The sequence below is a fragment of the Colossoma macropomum genome, unplaced genomic scaffold, assembly GCF_904425465.1.
Source record: "Colossoma macropomum unplaced genomic scaffold, Colossoma_macropomum, whole genome shotgun sequence".
Classification (NCBI taxonomy): Eukaryota; Metazoa; Chordata; class Actinopteri; order Characiformes; family Serrasalmidae; genus Colossoma; species Colossoma macropomum.
Genome location: NW_023494796.1, coordinates 26,705,297 through 26,723,508, shown reverse-complemented (window position 1 = coordinate 26,723,508; position 18,212 = coordinate 26,705,297). Strand labels below are relative to the sequence as shown.

Below are 18,212 nucleotides of genomic sequence, written 5' to 3'. Positions count from 1 at the left end.
GGTTTATTCACTATGTGTCAAACTAGAGGCAAGTCAAGACCAAGACATCGAATTGGAGTCAAGATCAAGACTTTGTAGTACCTGAGCCTGAGTCAAGACAGAGACTTCCCAGTAGTCAATTCTGAGTCAAGACCAAGACTTTGTAGCATTCGAGCCCGAGTCAAAACAGACTTTGTAGTAGTCGGGCCTGAGTCAAGAGCAAGACGATGTAGCAGTCAAGTCCAAATCAGGATCGAAACTTGTAGTGGTCCAGGCAGAGTCAAGACCGAGAGTTTGTAGTTGTCAAGCCTGAGTCAGGACCGAGACTTTGTAGTAGTCGAGCCAGAGTCAAAATTAACACTTTGCAGTTGTGGAGTCGGAGTCAAGGCTGAGACTTTGTAGCAGTCAAGTCAGAGTCAAAATCAAGATTTTGTAGTAGTTGAGTCCGAGTCAAGACCAAGACTTTATAGTAGTCAAGTCAGAGTCAGAATCAAGACATTGCAGTAGTTCAGTGCAACCCATGACGGTAACATTATAGTAGTCAAGTCCAAGTCAAAACCGAGACTTCATAGTAGTCAAGTCAGCAAAAATCGAGGCTTTGTAGTATTTGAGCCCGAATCAAGAAAAAGACTGTATAGTAGTTAAGTCTGAATCAAAACAGACTCCAAATCAAGACCAAGTGTAGTAGCTGAGTCCGAGTCAGGTTGAGACTTTGTAGTAGTTGAGTGAGAGTCAAAATCTAGCCTTTCTAGTAGTCGAGTACAAATCAAGACAGAGATTTTATAGTAGTTGAGTCTAAATCAAGGCAGACACTTATAGAAGTTGAGTCTGAGCCAAGACCAAGACTTTGCAGTTGTTGAGTCCGAGTCAAGATTGAGACTTCACAGTAGTTAGTTCTGAGTTAATACTTAGACTTCATAGTCATTGAGTCTGAATAAAAATCAAGACTTTATAGCAGTTGAGTCTGAGTCAAGGCCGAGACTTTGTAGTAGTCAAGTCTGACTCAAAACACCGCTAAGATTTTTCAGAACATAATACTGTTATATTTCATAATATATTTTGTCAAATAGATCATTAAATAGTATATAGCCTAAAATATTATTAATTATTACTATATTATTGTTCTAGTCTAACTTTCCATTGTAACATTCAGAGGTGAATGGTGATGAGGTCATTCTCTGTCCCTTCTTCTTTACAACTTCAGAATCGACACATAAAGTCAACTGAATATAAACCAAACTATATATATATATATATATATATATATATATATATATATATATATATATATATATATATATATATACATTTTTATTATTAAATTTAATATTGGAATAATTACATTCCCATCTGGCCTCAGATGATATCTGAATTTTGGAACCAATGAACATCAACAAACAAATAATACTCAGTTGAGCAATCATGGAAAGGATCGATTAGATCCTCAACGACAGTGAACAGATTATCATCATTGTAATCTGTATTAGTAGATAACTGGGGGGCAGTTATGTGAAAATCACCAACTTTACAATGACTACGATATAAAAGATTTAGGAATGGTTTAGAATAAGTGTATTAATGTGTATTAATAATTTGGTCACATTAAACACCAATAATAAGCAGCTGTAACAAATGCATGAAAAAAGGCATCAGTCACCTGTTATATCTGATGAATATGAATATCTGATTAACTTGCTTAATGCTGACTGATGAAGAAGAACAGTAACCAGCAACATCTGAGCTTTGATCGTGTAGACGAATGTGGGCTCACTATTTGGCAAGCAACAAGCTAATTAATTAACAATTTAAAAAAATCAATCTTTTTTATAAGAGTAGTCTTATTGTAAAGTGGTACCAAATCACTAATAATTCCATTATCAGTTTTAATAATGCATAATGATCAATGTGTGCATTATAACAAGTTGGCTCTGTGACTAAATGATGACTGACTAAATGATAAATGTGTTGTTTTTAGCACATGATGATAGGACATCAAATGTATGAATTTTTGTCATGACTTTCTTACTGCAGTGATTTGTATTACTCTTTTTTCATTTTAACAACTTAATACCAATAAACTGAACTCTTGTATGGTTGACACACTGAGATCTCAGTGAAGTACTCATGACCAGATTACAGAATACAATGAATAGTTACTGAATTTGTGACGAGTTTAGCACATTGTAGCCTCTATTAAGTGATGACTTGAATTGCATCTAATAATATTTAACACATCTTAAAGTATTAGTGACTTATTAAACTCTAATTATCTCTAATAAACTTAAACGTCACTTGGCACTAACTAGAACAATACAGGAATCAAATGCTGCCAATTTTGCAGTAATAAGATGTGAATTTAGGTGGTAGTTGGTGTTTACTGTAATATGCAGCACGTAAAAAAGACCTTTGATTTTGTACTAATACAGGTTATAATGAATAAAAGTTAATGCATAATCCTGCTCCATAACACTGACAAAGACATGTTATAAACATGGCATGCCAGATGTCTTATGCTGTCATGAGTATTCATAAATTGTGTTAATTAATATAACAGTGCTGGTAATTGTAATGACATATTTGGTTTGGTGTTATACTATTTTTGGTAAGTATACTCTACTTCAAGTCAAACAACATGACATATGTCATGATAATTACTAGTAATAGTAACAGGGCACTGTTATATTACTAGACATAATCTGTCTTGACAACAGCATATGACATCTGACATGACCTTTACAGCACGGTTCTGTCCATGTTATGTTGCAGGGCTAAAGTAACGTGCCTTATTCAGGCTTTACTGGACAAAGAACAAAACCTTAATAAATCTCCAATATGTGTTCCTTAAAACAAAGTCTTACCCAATTATGATAACACATGGACAGGGACCACATGAATTCTGATTAGATTTTTCTGTTGGGATTACTTTTGAAATCACACTCTGGGTAAATTAGATAACCAACATGAACCATGTAGAGGTGTGAGGGGGGGTTCCTTTTGCTTTGAATGTTGAAAATTAGTCAGTTTAGGAGAGGAGTTAATGTAAATTTAAGAAAAAAGAAAAAAGAAAAGAGTAAGAGTATGGTTTGGCCACTCACTGCAATGGAGCAGTAAAAAGCAAATGTAAGAAAATAACAAAAGAATGGCAGACAACAGCTAACTGTGCAGTCACAGCAGTGAGTCATGGGTAATAACGAAAGAAAAAATAGGACGCGTGACACCTGAAAGGTTCGTGAGGGTCAGACGGAGACAGAAAGCACGCAGCAACACGCACATAAACACCCACACACATACAAACACACATACAGAGAACGCAGAGGGGGCTGAGAAGGAGACAATGGCATTATCTACACAAAACTGAGAGAAGCCACATGAGAAAGAAGACATTTTATGAAATAATAATAAAAACAGACAAAAGAAACAGGGGAGGGGTGAAAAAAGAAAAAGGCTGTTCTTTAGCGGAAGAGTGTGCGCAGAAGCTGGGTACTGTACCTGATCGGAGCTGTTTGATTCGTCCGTTGTTGTTGCTGGTATTAACGGGGAGGAAGTCTTTGAACCAGGAGATGTCCGGGTCCGGGTTGCCGCTGGCTGCACACAGCATGGTGGCTGTACGAGTACGCTCTACTACCTTCAGCTGGGGACCCATGTCTATAGTGGGAAAACCAGGGGGCAACTGGTCCTCTGAAACACAGCAATACCAGAAAATATTTAAACACACATACACACACACCACAAGATGTATAGATCTCCGACCTTAAAAAGATTTGATTCAGATTATTAGGCATAATGCAGCAGGAAATCTCAGTTTGATTCATTTCATTATGATTCTTTAGGAAACTATTCATTTAATGATGCACTGAATCGTTTCCCAACAAATCGTAATTTCACCACAATTCGATTAAGATTCCTTAAGAAACAATTTTTCAAGAAATCTAGAATTTCACCACAACTTGATTCAATATCACTTCCTTAGGAAACAATTTCAAATTTCACATCAGTTTTACTCAATTATAAGTCTTTTAGAAATTATTCAGTAAATTATAAAATCTGTAATTTCCCCACAACTTAATTATTATTATAGATTTTTTAATGAAATGAATCAATGCATTGTGAAATATCAAATTTGATTTTGAATAAAAAAAAGTTTTTCATTGTTATTTGATTCAATTATTTTGTTATAATTCTGAACTGTTTTTAAAAATACACCGAACAAAGGAGAGGAATCAATGCTTTCATTACATCCTAAACATTTCCTTATTCTTAACTAGGGTAAATGAACAGGGGTTACATTGGGACTGGGCCATTAACAGGAATAAAGATCACTTCATGCTGTGCTATAGAGGAAATGTATAGGGAAAAACCTATTATAGGCTTCTCAGCAGCACTGAACAGTGATACATTAGGCTTAGCAAGGGTCAAATGTTATACAAGCAACATAAAGAAATAATATCATTACATTTACTGAGAAAGAGATAAAAAAGGAAACCCTGACGTGTAAATACATACATTCACAAATAGTGTGTGGTTCAACATGACTGGTAATAACTTCCAGCCAAACTAGACCAATCAAACACGGATAAATGCTCGACACAACAGACTTTTTCAAATGAGTTAAAGGAACGCTGCAATGTTTCTCAACTTAACAAAACCTTAATAAATCTCCAATATGTGTTCCTTAAACGAAGTCTTACCCAATTATGATAACACATGGACAAGGGACCACATGAACTCTGATTAGATTTTTCTGTTGGGATTACTTTTGAAATCACACTCTGAGTAAATTAGATAACCAACATGAACCATGTAGAGGTGTGAGGGGGGGGTTCCTTTTGCTTTGAATGTTGAAAATTAGTCAGTTTAGAAGAGTTAATGTAAATTTAACAAAAAGAAAAAAGAAAAGAGTATGGTTTGGCCACTCTTCCAGCCAAACTAGACCAATCAAACACGGATAAATACTCGACACAACAGACTTTTTCAAATGAGTTAAAGGAATGTTGCAATGTTTCTCAACTTAATGTTCATCTGTTGCATTTATTGTTGTTCTGTTAAATACAAGCAATAAATCCCAAAAACAATAACTTCAACATGCTTCCTCATATTTATGCTGCATTCAGCTGGAACTTACAATGTCCAACTAAGAAAAACGCCTTTGATTGAGAATTCCTACTCATGGTCTTCTTAACATGAGCAAATGATTTCAGACAGCTCACACTGTTAAAAGTAATAATATCACTTCACTACTTCTACCTGAGATTTGCTTTGGAACAATCCATATACAGAGTATTTTGTTAAATCCATAACACTGACCACAAAGTTCTCTGTTTTGAGAAGGTAAGTTCATGAACATTAATACATTAATGTTATCACTCATAACTATAACGTTAGCGGACTCGTTTATTGCTAACAATATTTGCTTTCACTGAAGTGTCCATTTTTCCTTCCAGCTCAAACACACAGAGGTGGAAAATAATTAAATAATTCATTAATTTGAATGAAAAAAAGATGAAAAGAACTTTTTCTGTTACCACTATTTTAACCTTTGAACTGTCTCCTCATTTTTGCCTGCAATGGCATGACCAAAGTGAAAGGAACACTGTTGCCACATACTTTAGGCTGCAGTCATGATCTTGGTCTCATTTTAAAGGTAATGCTCTCATGTTTTATTCCCAACCATCACAATAATTGTACAAATTACTGACACAGAGTAATAGAGACTAGAATTAAAGAGTTTTTAGTTTATATTTTTAGTACAAGTCATTGTAAAATGTTTCTCTTTTTGATCGAATGGAATTCATCCAGAATGAATAACTGACTACAAACAGATAATTTGGGATTTCTGTACAGGTTGTGATTAGATAGTCAAGTGAAATTTGATAGGTTATGTTGATTATTTTGTTATAATTGTGTGTATTTGATATGATCGGGTCAGTGCAGTCAGTTGATATGATCGGGTCACTATTGTGAGCCGCAAAAACTTTTGTGGTCTGCTGTGTGAGTCGTGAGTTGCAAAAGGTTAGGACTATATCTTAACTATAGAGTTTATATTTAATTATACATTACAAATATAATACATTTTATATAGTATAATTATTATAGTTCACATGCTATCAATCCCTTAACAAATAGTTAGATAGTTAACAATAATTTGCATATCATTGCTGATGAAACAAAACCTCCAATCTCCATTTTTTTTTCATTTAAAAACTTTTACCTAATTGTAGTTTGAATTGTGAAAATTTCATCGTGAATTTTTCTTCTCCTGAAAAGTTCCCATTTTGGAGACACCTGGTTTTATTCAACAGTGATTATACACCGATCAGGCATAACATTACTTGTTTCTACACTCATTGTCCATTTTATCAGCTCCACTTACTATATAGGAACACTTTGTAGTTCTACAATTAGACTGTAGTCCATCTGTTTCTCTGCATACTTTGTTAGCCCCCTTTTACCCTGTTCTTCAGTGGTGTTTTAACACTCCACATCCAACATACAACCTGCATCCGTTTCACCCCAAACTACAGTATCTAAAGAGCGTACAATGTAAATGTAAACAAATCGTGGTTGGCATGGCGATAGTCAGGGTTGTGTACCTAGAGCATTTCTCTGAATGTTTTGATTCGTTTAATTAAATATCCTCTCCCTCTCCCACTTTCTCTCTCCACCACTGTGAACACAACCTTTTGGAGACGTTCCCATCATTAATTTTGCATGAGCTGCATCGTGTGGAAACAGCCGGCATGTCGCCATGACTATGACTGTCATGGCTGAACTCCAACAACACCGCCGCTGGCTCTCCAGAGAGAGAGAGAAAAGAGAGAGAGAGAGAGAAAGAGAGACCTCTACATTGGAATAAATTACCAACCAGCAACTTTGTTGACTTAAATAAACTTTAAAGCCGCAGGTAGAGTGGAGTGTAAAAGTCCCATTAGTGGGGTTTACTTTCAGTGCTTTATGGAAAGTGGCTTATTTTGACAGCCTTAGAATGAACTCTCAAGCAAGTCAAGGCAGGTTTGGCAAAAACTGTCTAAGTAAGCTCAACAAAATAGGCTTTAAATTATTAGGATACAGGGTGATTCAAAAAGATTCATCCAATTTCAAAATGATTTATTTTACTTGTAAATCATTACAGAAGAATGCAGTAAACTGTAGAAGGTTTAAGTGAGCATAAAGTTTATTATGTAATTTTATGAGTGCTGAGTATGACCTCCTCAACGCAACAGTCAAATTCATCCCACACTCGATTGAGCATGTTGGGTGTCACTGTGCTCACAGCTCTTTCAGTGCGATTTCAGAGATCAACCTGTGTTGGAACCAACGACGAACGCTGTGAGCTGTTGAAGATTCAATGCTGATGAAAATCATGTTGCCCAGTCATGACGGATTCACTCTTATTGAAGTGGAGAACGTAAAATGCTTTCTGCTCAGGGGTCTCCATCTCCTTGCAGACTGAAGCGAGCCAGTGACAGTCAGAAACAATATGACCCCCTCTTTCAATTGGTATGTGATTGGTCCCTAGGCATTTCACGGTTGTAAAAATATGGCACTTTGAAAACGGATGAATCTTTTTGAATCATCCTGTATTTTCAAGCAATATTTTCCCTTGCTTACCCTACATGTAGTTGATCAGCTGAGACAGAAGTTTGCTTCTTTAGTATTGTGCTGAAGCCTATGAGGCTAATGCAGCAAAGTAATGGAAGCTTACGCCCCACCATTTAGCGATGTGCTAACTTTACCACTGATGGTGAAATTGCAGAAGTGGTGGACATTTTTGCTTATGTAGATCAGTGATTAACAACAGAGGATCCAGCAGTCAAGAAAGACAACACAGACTGGCACTCGGCAAAACAAGGATAATAACACTCTTTATGTGTTTCTACAAATAAAGATCAGAATCGTCCAGACTTTGGTCTTTTCTGTGGTTCTTTAAGGATGCAAAAGCTGGACAAAGAAGAAAATACTGATTCCTTTAAACTTTGAAGACTTTTGAGAGTACCTTTGATGGCAAGGACAACAAACAAATGAATTCTTGACCAAATCAAGCCTCACCTCTCACTCAAAGTCCATCAAAGTTGCACAAAAAAGAGTGCAGATATGACCGCCTATACTGACATACAAACTATTCTGCATCTGATTCATGAAACTTTCGTACAGTGTTGAAACAAGACTTGAGTGCGAATGATGAATCAGCTCCAGTGCCTGAAATCAAGTGCCAGTCTACCAGAACCTCATTTACATATCATTTACAAGAAGCATGCCCTAAAAAATTCATATGTTTTGGTAGGGAGCCAATCAAACAAGAGCATTCTGCAGCTTATGAGCCAATGGCTGTGCTCGTAGGCGGAGTTTCAGGTGGGTGAGCGTACTGCTCCCCCTGCTGACTAAACTTTATGAAGTTAAAATTACCACCACTGGAAGGAATAAAATGTGAAATAAACAAAACATCTTAGTGTTTTTTAAAGTAATGCGTTTATAAACATATCTAAAGTCTGTATTACTGCCATGTCTGAGATGCTTCTGAACTAGCTGTGTTTTGCATTGTTCATTTTGAGGCTGGTGTCAGTAGTATAAAATAAAAGCATATTGTGATATGTCTTTAAATGGAACATGGAATAGCTGCAGCATTTGTTTATACCAATGTGCATGTAAAGTAAGTACAACCACTTTTGTACTGGATTGCCATGCACTTTTGTTCATGTTTACAGACAACAGTATACCATAGTGTCAGAAACCATATAAACAAGATATACGACTGATTAAAAACATATATACATGTATAGATATATAAACAAATATATTTAGTTTGTATATGATCCTTGTTTATTCTATGAGATATTTAACCAGAGTCAATCTTAGTTATCATATATTACCACTATTTATGCCTTTGTTTTGGCATTTATGACTTACTAGAGGAGCATCAGAGGTTTCTATTTGATGCTTCAGCAAGCCTGGCTCATAACTGAGGATTTGTGGAGGCTTATAAATGCTCGGAAGCTTGATCTGATCGCTCAGCTGTGTTGTTTCTGATACTGTTATCAAGTTGTTTGCAGTGTACAAAAGACTCAGTGTTTGTAATTATCACTTTCTTAACCCAGCAGATCTGCAGGATGAAAGCTGAAATATACTCCAATGAAGTGTTGATAAATTATTTTAATAAGTGAGGCTTTTGTCTGGGCTATGAACATATTTTACATCTTTATGCATGGGGCAACACATTTGATATTTTGGTGCTTAGACATTACAGATGTTGACATATAATGCAATATATTTTGGATATAATGAAATATATGTACATATATTTTTTTTCTAAATAGGCAGACATTACTTATTTTCATAAATATATTCCATATATATTTGTAATGTTATTAACTTCTATCATATATTTTTCTACCATATGGCAAAAGAGCATATATATTGTGCATATTGTGAATAAAATGAATATCTTATCACCTTCCTACCATACAGCCAGACAATGTATGTATCTACAAATAATTGACATGTATTTTGAATACAATTAAACATACAACATATATTTTTTTCTACCATATGGGCAGACAACACATATATTGCCTAAAATATATGTGATATGTTTTTCTACCATATAGGCAGGCATTACATATATTAGCATATATTATAAAAATCACATGCAAAAGATAAAACATACATATATATTTATCATACATATCATGATATAATAATATCTGTGTGATAATGTGATATAAGATTAAATGATAAATGTATATTATGTACAATAACTGAGATAACAATCACTAGGTTCATTCAATGCTAATTTCAGCAGCCATACAGAAATGTACCTCTATTCAAATACCATGAATGTCATCACTCATGACTGCTCCGAAAAGCAGCCCCATGACTTAAACCTTTGTTCCTCTCTGAATCCTGATTGTGCTTCAGAAAGGATTACTGGCTTGTAGCAGGTGTATGCTATGCTAGTTCGGGGATGCTGGCACTCGGTTAGCATCTTAGGTTTCAAATCAATCATTCTGCCTGCAAACCACAGCTCACCAGGGTATAAAATGGCATCAGGAAAAGGACGAAACGGCCAAAAGACCCACATAATGGTTTCTGAAGAAACCGAAAACCTGTAGAAGACCTCAGCAAGAGGCTCTGCCCCAGCATATGACAGTAAAATGGTGTTGTGGTGAGATAAGACACGTTAGCGGTTTGGCTACATTGCAGCTACTCACTAAATTGCCACCAGTTGGAGTGATTTTAAGACATTATGTGAAGTGTCTTTATGTGAGTTGAAATTTTGTTTCCTACACTGAGAAAAGCACATAAACTGAGGTACACTCTGATAAAAGAAAGGCTGTCTTAGGAAGAACTACTTATGAAACACACTTATTTCTGCCATTAGCAAATATATAATTAATACTTCAGTCACTTCCAACAATATCAAAGATTCTAAAATACTATGCTAGAAAAACAGCCTTTAAAAAGACGTCTTTAAAAATATGTAAAGAGCACCGCTGCTCAAATTATGTTTTTTTTTTTATTAAAATAACTGAACACATCCTCTACAGAGAACACACTTCGGCACATGTTAATGCACATGTGGAGGAAGTGTTTTAGCCTAGCTTAGCTTAGAAAATCAACAAAACGTACTTTGTCTGGGAATGCTAACATTTTTCATGTGACTATAAACATATTCAGTGATAAAGTGTATATCAGAATTGCTAGTGGTAATTTGAGGAGGATTTCTCTGCAAGATGGATAATGTAAATTCAAATTAAGGATTGTCTAATATGAATGCCCTTTACTTCTAACTGGATATTTTATGACTTCTGGCTCATGTTATCTGGCTAACTGAGTAAATCTTGATATGTTAAATACCTTCCAGGTTTGGTCAGGCACTGCTGCCTCAAAATAACATTGGTGGTCAATAAGAATAATGTCACTCTTGTAAAATCAGCCAACTGTTCATAAGAAAAGAGCATGTGGTCAGTGCTATTTCAGCTCACTTTACAGTAATGAGAGGAGACGGAAGAGATTTCTCAAGAGAAATGTATTGTTTTTGTACATTGTGTGTGTGTGTGTGTGTGTATGTGTGTGTGCGGGCATGTGTGTGTGTGTGTGTGTGTGTGGAGAAATCCCCTGCAGCAACTCCAAGGTCAAAGTCAGAATGAGGACTTTTTCCTGAAACAAGTCAAACTCCACCTGATTACAGTGCGCTAGCCTGCAGTCTGTCCCTCTAGAGCTCTGCTGAAGCCACGCTGCCAATAATAACCGCACGTGACCAAATGCACAGGTTACAAATCAATGAACGCAGTCTCAGAGCATTGTAGAAATTAAAACTGAGCCTGTGAGAACCCGTCACGCTGGTTTCCTGAGAGAAATCGATTCTTAACCTCCTGTTCAGAGCAACTGCCTCCAAACCTTTCAATTTAATCTGCAAACACCAAGAAGGAGAACAGCGGAGAGTGCAAAAAGCTAATTGATACATATATTATTGTTATTATAACAATTAATCTGCTATGAACGAACAGCAAATGCACTACAGTACTGCAGAAGTCAATAATGAAATGATTTATTACATTAATGTGTTTACATGTATTTATTTTACTCTTACTTTTTTATTAATTTGTATTATATATTCTTAAGAATTTCTAATACTTAATGTTATATATAATGTATGTATTTCATTCTGCTTATTTGTCAGCTGTAGCTAATTAAACATGCAGTCCTTGAGTTGCTCTTTTTTTTATTTTATTTTATTTTTTTACAGGTTCATTTTAATGATGAATACCATCACGCCCTCCCTAGCTGGGACATAAAAAACAGAGTATAAATGAGGAATTCATTATGCTAATTGCATCACCTGAGCTAGAGCTTCTGAGATTAGCATGACCCACACACAAGGAACAGGAGTTGTTCGCATAAATAAATAAATAAGTAAATAAAGTGGTTATAAAAATCCTGAAACTCTTTAGGTACACAGGGCACTGGGACTCTACAGATGTGTTATTGATGTGTATTGTTTTTGAAGTTTTGCTTTAAAAATTTGGGGGCTTCTGGGTTTTTGCCGATGTTAAAGACGTGGCAGGAGACGTTAATTGGCCGTACGACGCTGCTATCACCAGCTGTTCAGAGTGTCAGTCAACACTTCAGATACTCTGAAAGGCCTTGGGTGATGTTTAGAGGAGTTTAAAGTGCTGCAGCCACGGAAGGAATAGTAATGGTTTTACAACTTCAATCTGCCTTCACTGTGCGACAAGCATCGCGGATAAACAAAAAAGTAACACGTTTCGACGTCCAGTCACTAAGGGAAAATAATTAGATGTGCTTGTGAAAAGCTCTCAGATGAACAGGCAGCTTGTGTGCACACACAACACACACGCACGAAGATTAATCACCATTACATTTATAAATCACCGTGCAAATTAGACTGTGGCTCACTGTAGCACCTCGGCTGATTAACAGCTACAACAGCAAGCCTTCAGCAGTGATGTTTCCTCAAGACATAATGCTACACAAATATAGCCAATTAATTGTTATTTAATTTGTACTCTCGACACATTTTTTGCCTGCTTTTAGAACAAAAAGTCCTGGTTATTGATGAAAACATTAAAATGTGTAAATTACCTAATCTAGCACACGTGCTGAGCAGCAGCAGGTTTTATCGTGTACTACGTTAGCATTTTCGCTAATGGGTGGGAGGAGGGTGGATTTCGACTTGTGGCTGAATAAATAACATCAAACTAATATACTCTAACTCCAGCGATGCTCAAAGTGTTTCCTGCAATAGGATTAGTGGAAACAGGCTGGGTGAGAGGGAGAAAGGAGAGAATACATGATATGGAAGAGAGCTAGCATGCTAGATCATCTTATCATTTTAGCAGCCCTTCAAATCAAAGCTTGGTGCATTTTTAACAATCTGGCATCCCTCTAAGATCAAGGACAAAAGCTGATAAAAAAGCACTTTGCTTAATTCTCTCAAGTCCTCCTGTCCCTCTGGAGTACTGTATGGCTAGCATACGCTAAATCACCTGCTCAGAGATAAAAGCGTAGCCGCTGTGTGAAGAAAACGCTGAGTGGCAGCGATAGCGACAAAACTGTCCCCCCGGTGACAATTTTCACACACAGGTCACTGGGCATGGGATGGATGTTCTGCCAAACGTGGAGGAAAAAGCCCCCATATCTCTAGCTCTCTAGCATTAGCCTTTAGCCGACCTTATCTGAGATAGAGGGGGCCATTAAATTTGAGCACACACCATTACCGGCCCATATGATTTGTACTAATCACTATAATCTAAAGTGTGCAAACGTAAGCGCGATATCCACACACAGCAGCAAGATGGCAGCTCAGAAAATCACCACACGTTTCAAACTGATTAGCCTAGCGTCACTTGAGCCAGATCACAACTGCTATTTCATTACTGTTTTTTATATATATAAAATAAATGTGACTGATGCACCATAACACTGCCGTAAAACAGCAAACGTAAAATGTTATTATGGTAAACTGTACAGGAGTAATAATGTTTCCTTAGGAGGACATGCTAGTTAAATCAAGCTAACTGACTCTCCAGTGAGCTAACACTCAAACATGATTACGTACTGTATACCTTGCCTATGTATTTAACTTAAGCTGTGGGAGAGAAAAGACCGATTTTGTTATCAGTGCAGGGACAGTTTCATTACAGCAGCACTAACGTTAGCATGGAGCGATGATATCTCTTAGCATCCTGATGTTTTAAGCCCCAAAATAAACAACCTTTGTCTCAAATGTACTATAATAACTCTTTTGTTACTTCTTTCTGTTTGTAAAATGAACCGTTAGAAGTCAATGCTATTGCTAGTGCCAACAAAAGCATGATATAACTTTATATGAACTATTACTGACTTGTAGCTCTGTAAAACAAGTGTAAAAATTGTGTGGCAGGTGCAGATTCTACACGTTCAATCCATACAACATTTGTGTTTGGAAATAAAAGAGTAGATATTTTATGATGATTGGAATTTGGCCATGTTTTTCTCAATTTTTTGGTACTAAAAAAAGTCAGAAGTCCAGACTTGAACTTGTCGATACATGATGTAAATGTAATTCATTACAGAAACTCACTACAGAATTAAAAGTTTAACAGTATAGCAGAATGATCATAATAACTCATTTTTTTAAAGGGGTAAAAAAAAAGCACAACATATTCAAATATAATCAATGGCAATATTTTTAATCAATATCATCAAATCAAAATATTTGTCCCCGTAACTCTGTTATCAGACTAACTAGAACACTGTTGTCTCTCTGTGTGTGAAATGTGTTGAGCTGCCAGTGTTAAAATGGACAGCACAACTGCAAATTTCTTCACATAAAACTTAGTTTTAAGTAATACTAGTTATTAATATTCAACTATTATTAAAAGTTAACTCAAGGTAAAGAAAACTTATTTTATTCCATGCCTTTTTGGAGCATTTCCACAGGTCCATTCATTATAAAATTTTGAAAAAATATGAAGGGCAGCTGCTGTGCTGAAATGATGAAGAAAAATAAAACATTTTGTTACTGAAGAAAAAATGAGTAGTTCAACAGAGGGACCTCCAAAACAGGCAGGAAATGATTTTAATTATCGTGGGCAGATTGCAAGCATTTTGAGTGTTGTGGTCAATGCCTTTCTGGTTTTATACACACTGTGACAACAAAAACAGAAAAAAATGGCCAGATAAATAATTTTATAACCTGAAGAGTCTAATCTAACTGGACCTCTTCATCACCAACTGTACAGTGGGCTTTTTTTTCTTTTTCTGTCTGTGTATTTGCTGTAATGGCACATGGACTGGATTGAGACAGGCCTCTCTCTCTCTCTCTCTCTCTCTCTCTCTCTCTCCCCCGCAGGCCGAGGTTATTCTTTGTGGAAAATCCCCCCGGGGCTATAATGCGATATATTTGTTGAACGGTTTGTGAGCGGATACAATCTCCTTAGAGGAGCTGTCACAGGTCAGCCGCCGCACGCAGCGATGCATTGTGGGCTGGGAATCCCTCCCGCCGAAAAAAAGCGTCGGATTACTAGTGTTGGAAGAATAGCAGAAAACTCCTGAAGTATGACACCTATCCGTCTTATATTTTCCGCTTCCTTTGCGTGCCTTTGTGCCAAACGGCAGCACGAAGAGGCTTTAAAGCAGTTTCGGCCCAATCCTCCAGCCAGATAAGAGCTTTTTACCGGCCGGAACAAAGGTCCAGCCGAGTGGATCTCTCCTTTATTCTCTCTCTCTCTCTGTGTCTCTGGTTCTGAAGCTTATGGAGCATCGATTGGGGGTTTATCTCCAATCACTGCAGCAAATAAAGGAGGAAACGGCCGAGAGAGCCAATGATCGTCTAACAGAGCGAGAGAGAGAGAGAAAGAGAGACTGAACAACCACACTCTCACTCATTCTCTTTCTTTCCTCTTTTTTCTTCATCTCTCAACTCTTTCTTAATGTCTGTATCTGTGTTTCTCTTGAACCTGCTCTCGTTTTCTTTCATTAACTTTCTCTTTTACATTTTTTTCTAAATGTTATTCTCTAATTTTCTGTCTTCCTCCTTCATTCTCTCTCACTTTCCCTTTTTTCTCTTTAACTGTTTCACTCTCTTTGAATCATACATCTTGTGTGTCGTTTTCTTTTTAACTCTCTTCCACCTTTCTCTCTCTCTCTCTCTCTCTTTCTCCTTTTCTCTGTTTCCCCCTGCCGCACATTTTCTCTTTCTCCTTTAAATGCTCTCTCTCTCTCTCTGTATGTGTTTATTCTCTCTCTCTCTCTCTTTCAGTGAAAGGCCGAGCAGTGGTCTGACAGGCCCTGCTGAGCTCTGTGTCTGTGTTTTAATTGAGCCCGCACTAATTAAGACTGCTCCTGGACACAATGGGGGTCCACAGAGTCAGGCATGCGATGCAGAGAAAAAGCAATCATGAAAAAAAAGGTAAAACGAGGGAAAAAGAGAGCAAGCGTGCGAGAGAGAGAGTCATAGGCTTTCTCAGAGGCACAAGAGGAGCAGGCAGGGTCCATGCGAATGAAAAACGACAGTGAGGTCGTGATAAATCACACGTCCCAGCGCGGCTAACGGACCGGCGTATGGCCTGGCAAAGGCCAAGAGAAAAGATGACCGCCTCACTGACCCTCACCGAATAAATCAGAGAGAGTCGGACAGTAGAAATGCAGAGGAAAACGCACATGAATGAAGAAACAATGCTTTTGCTACGTTTTGTTAGCATAAACAGCTAATGTGCTAATCCTTTGGATATAACTAGCTTCAACACTCAGCTTCATGCTTATCAGATTGTCTTCTTTGGTACAAAAAGCAGTTTACGACAGTTTTATTTTCCAAACTATTCTTAAAAGCACACATTGAAACTCTTTTGTATCCACAGGGGGTTTAAATCCCTGAAAGGTTTGAGTGCAGACATCACAACAAGGGTGTAAAATGCATGGGCTTTGGCTTTATTCCCACAATAGCAGCCTACTTTGTCAGCTTTTCTTTCCATTTAGCAGTTTAATACAAAGACAAACTGTGAGATCTAAACAGCTTTCTATTTAATATGAAAAACCAACAAACCAACCAACCAAACCCAACCTGCAGAGTCTGATCCACTCGTACCAGGGCAACACACCAACACACCACCACCACATCAGTGTTACTGCAGTGCAGCCCACTGCCTAAATAATACCTGTTCCGTGGTGGTCCTATGGGGGGTCTCAACCACTGAAGAACAGGGTGAAAGGGGGTAAACAGTGTATTCAGAGAAACAGATGGACTACAGTCTGTAATTGTAGAACTACAAAGTGCTCCTATATGGTAAGTGGAGCTGATAAAATGGACAAGGAGCGTAGAAACAAGGAGATAGTTTCAGTATTATGGCTGAAGGTGTAGGTCTGTATGTGACTAATATAAGGTGCATATAAGGGAAATCCATATATGCTAATATATGTCATATAATTGAAATCTTGATATTGCCATATATTAGATTTCCATATGGAAGACTAAGCTAACATGTCCCCGAAGGTTTAGTAATGAATAGGTTAATACAGTTTCCCTTATGAGTGCCCCCCTGCCTCTCTCTCTCTCTCTCTCTCTCTCTATCCCCTCCACTCCCTCCATCCTGCATTGTATTCAATTATGTTTTCTTTGGCATTGGAGATAGCGAATCGTTAATTACTCCTTTGTTGTCACCAGAACAGGCTTACTCGACCAAACGCAAGTGCTCTTGATTAACAACGTTATTCTGTTCTGTGCCAAACCTATGACGACATTCATTCTCTCTCTTGCTTTTCCCTCGCTCCCTCCTTCCTCCCCAGGCCCACCACTCTTGTCTTTCTCTCTCTCTCTCTTGCTCTCTCCAGGTCGTCGTTGTTGTTGTTGTGGTTGTTTCTTTTTTCTCCCTCCATCCTCCTTGCGGTGCTCCGAGATAAAGAGGTTATCTTTCATATTCCGCTGCATCATAAGTGACAGGTAGCTAATCTGGCCACCCCAATGCTTTATCTACGAGGGGCAGCTTGCTCATAATCTCCTGAAAATGTTGCTGCGTTTCAACAGAAAGGCTGAACAGACTGACAGAGAGAGAGAGGGAAAATAACGTACTTACTTATTTATGTATTTATTTATTTATTCGTTCTCTAATACATTTCCGTTATTCATTTGTCCAGAAGGTTGTTGTTTATTTGGCCAGAGTCTGAAACGCTGACATGGACATCAAACTGCAGTTTCTGCTGCTGTGGATATTAGCGCTCTGATTAGCGAGATGATTAGCGATACGTCTGGTCCAGCTCGCGCACATGGTCAGCTCTGATTTAATTAGGTTCGTCCTTTCTCCTTATTTAGCTCTCTGTTTGGCTTCCGCCCATTAAAAGGACACAGGTGACTCTCGCTGTAACTATCAGCTGTAATATATAGCAGAGGAAAGTTCAATCGTACATAGCTAAAAACTAAAACAGCTAAAAACAGTAGCGGCTAACAGCCATCTTAAAGTCTGCGTTTGGTTGCAATGCAAAAAAGATTATTTGCATTCTCCAAATCCATATACTACCATACTAGTGTGCTAAAACTAGTACAATACTGTGAGAAGTCCATTCATTTGTTTAGTATGTACAGTAGTATGTGGTTTTGGATGCAGCTGATGTGTAAGTAAGCACTGGTACTTAATGCCCTTTTTGATGAAACAAATAAAGGGTGGTCCCTGACTTTGGCATAGTACTGCATTTAACACCAAACCTATATATTTATTGAGCTATTGGGTTTAAATTGATAG

The 18,212-nt window shown here is 37.3% G+C and overlaps 1 protein-coding gene across 1 annotated transcript in view; it reads right to left on the bottom strand.

Annotated features, from left to right (window-relative positions):
* LOC118816675 (receptor-type tyrosine-protein phosphatase delta-like) overlaps positions 1-18,212 on the bottom strand; it is a 701,473-nt gene that overhangs the window by 116,377 nt on the left and 566,884 nt on the right. The window contains exon 13 of the mRNA XM_036583195.1: positions 3,469-3,657. Coding sequence (XP_036439088.1) covers positions 3,469-3,657 — 189 coding nt within the window. The remainder of the gene's footprint in view (positions 1-3,468; positions 3,658-18,212) is intronic.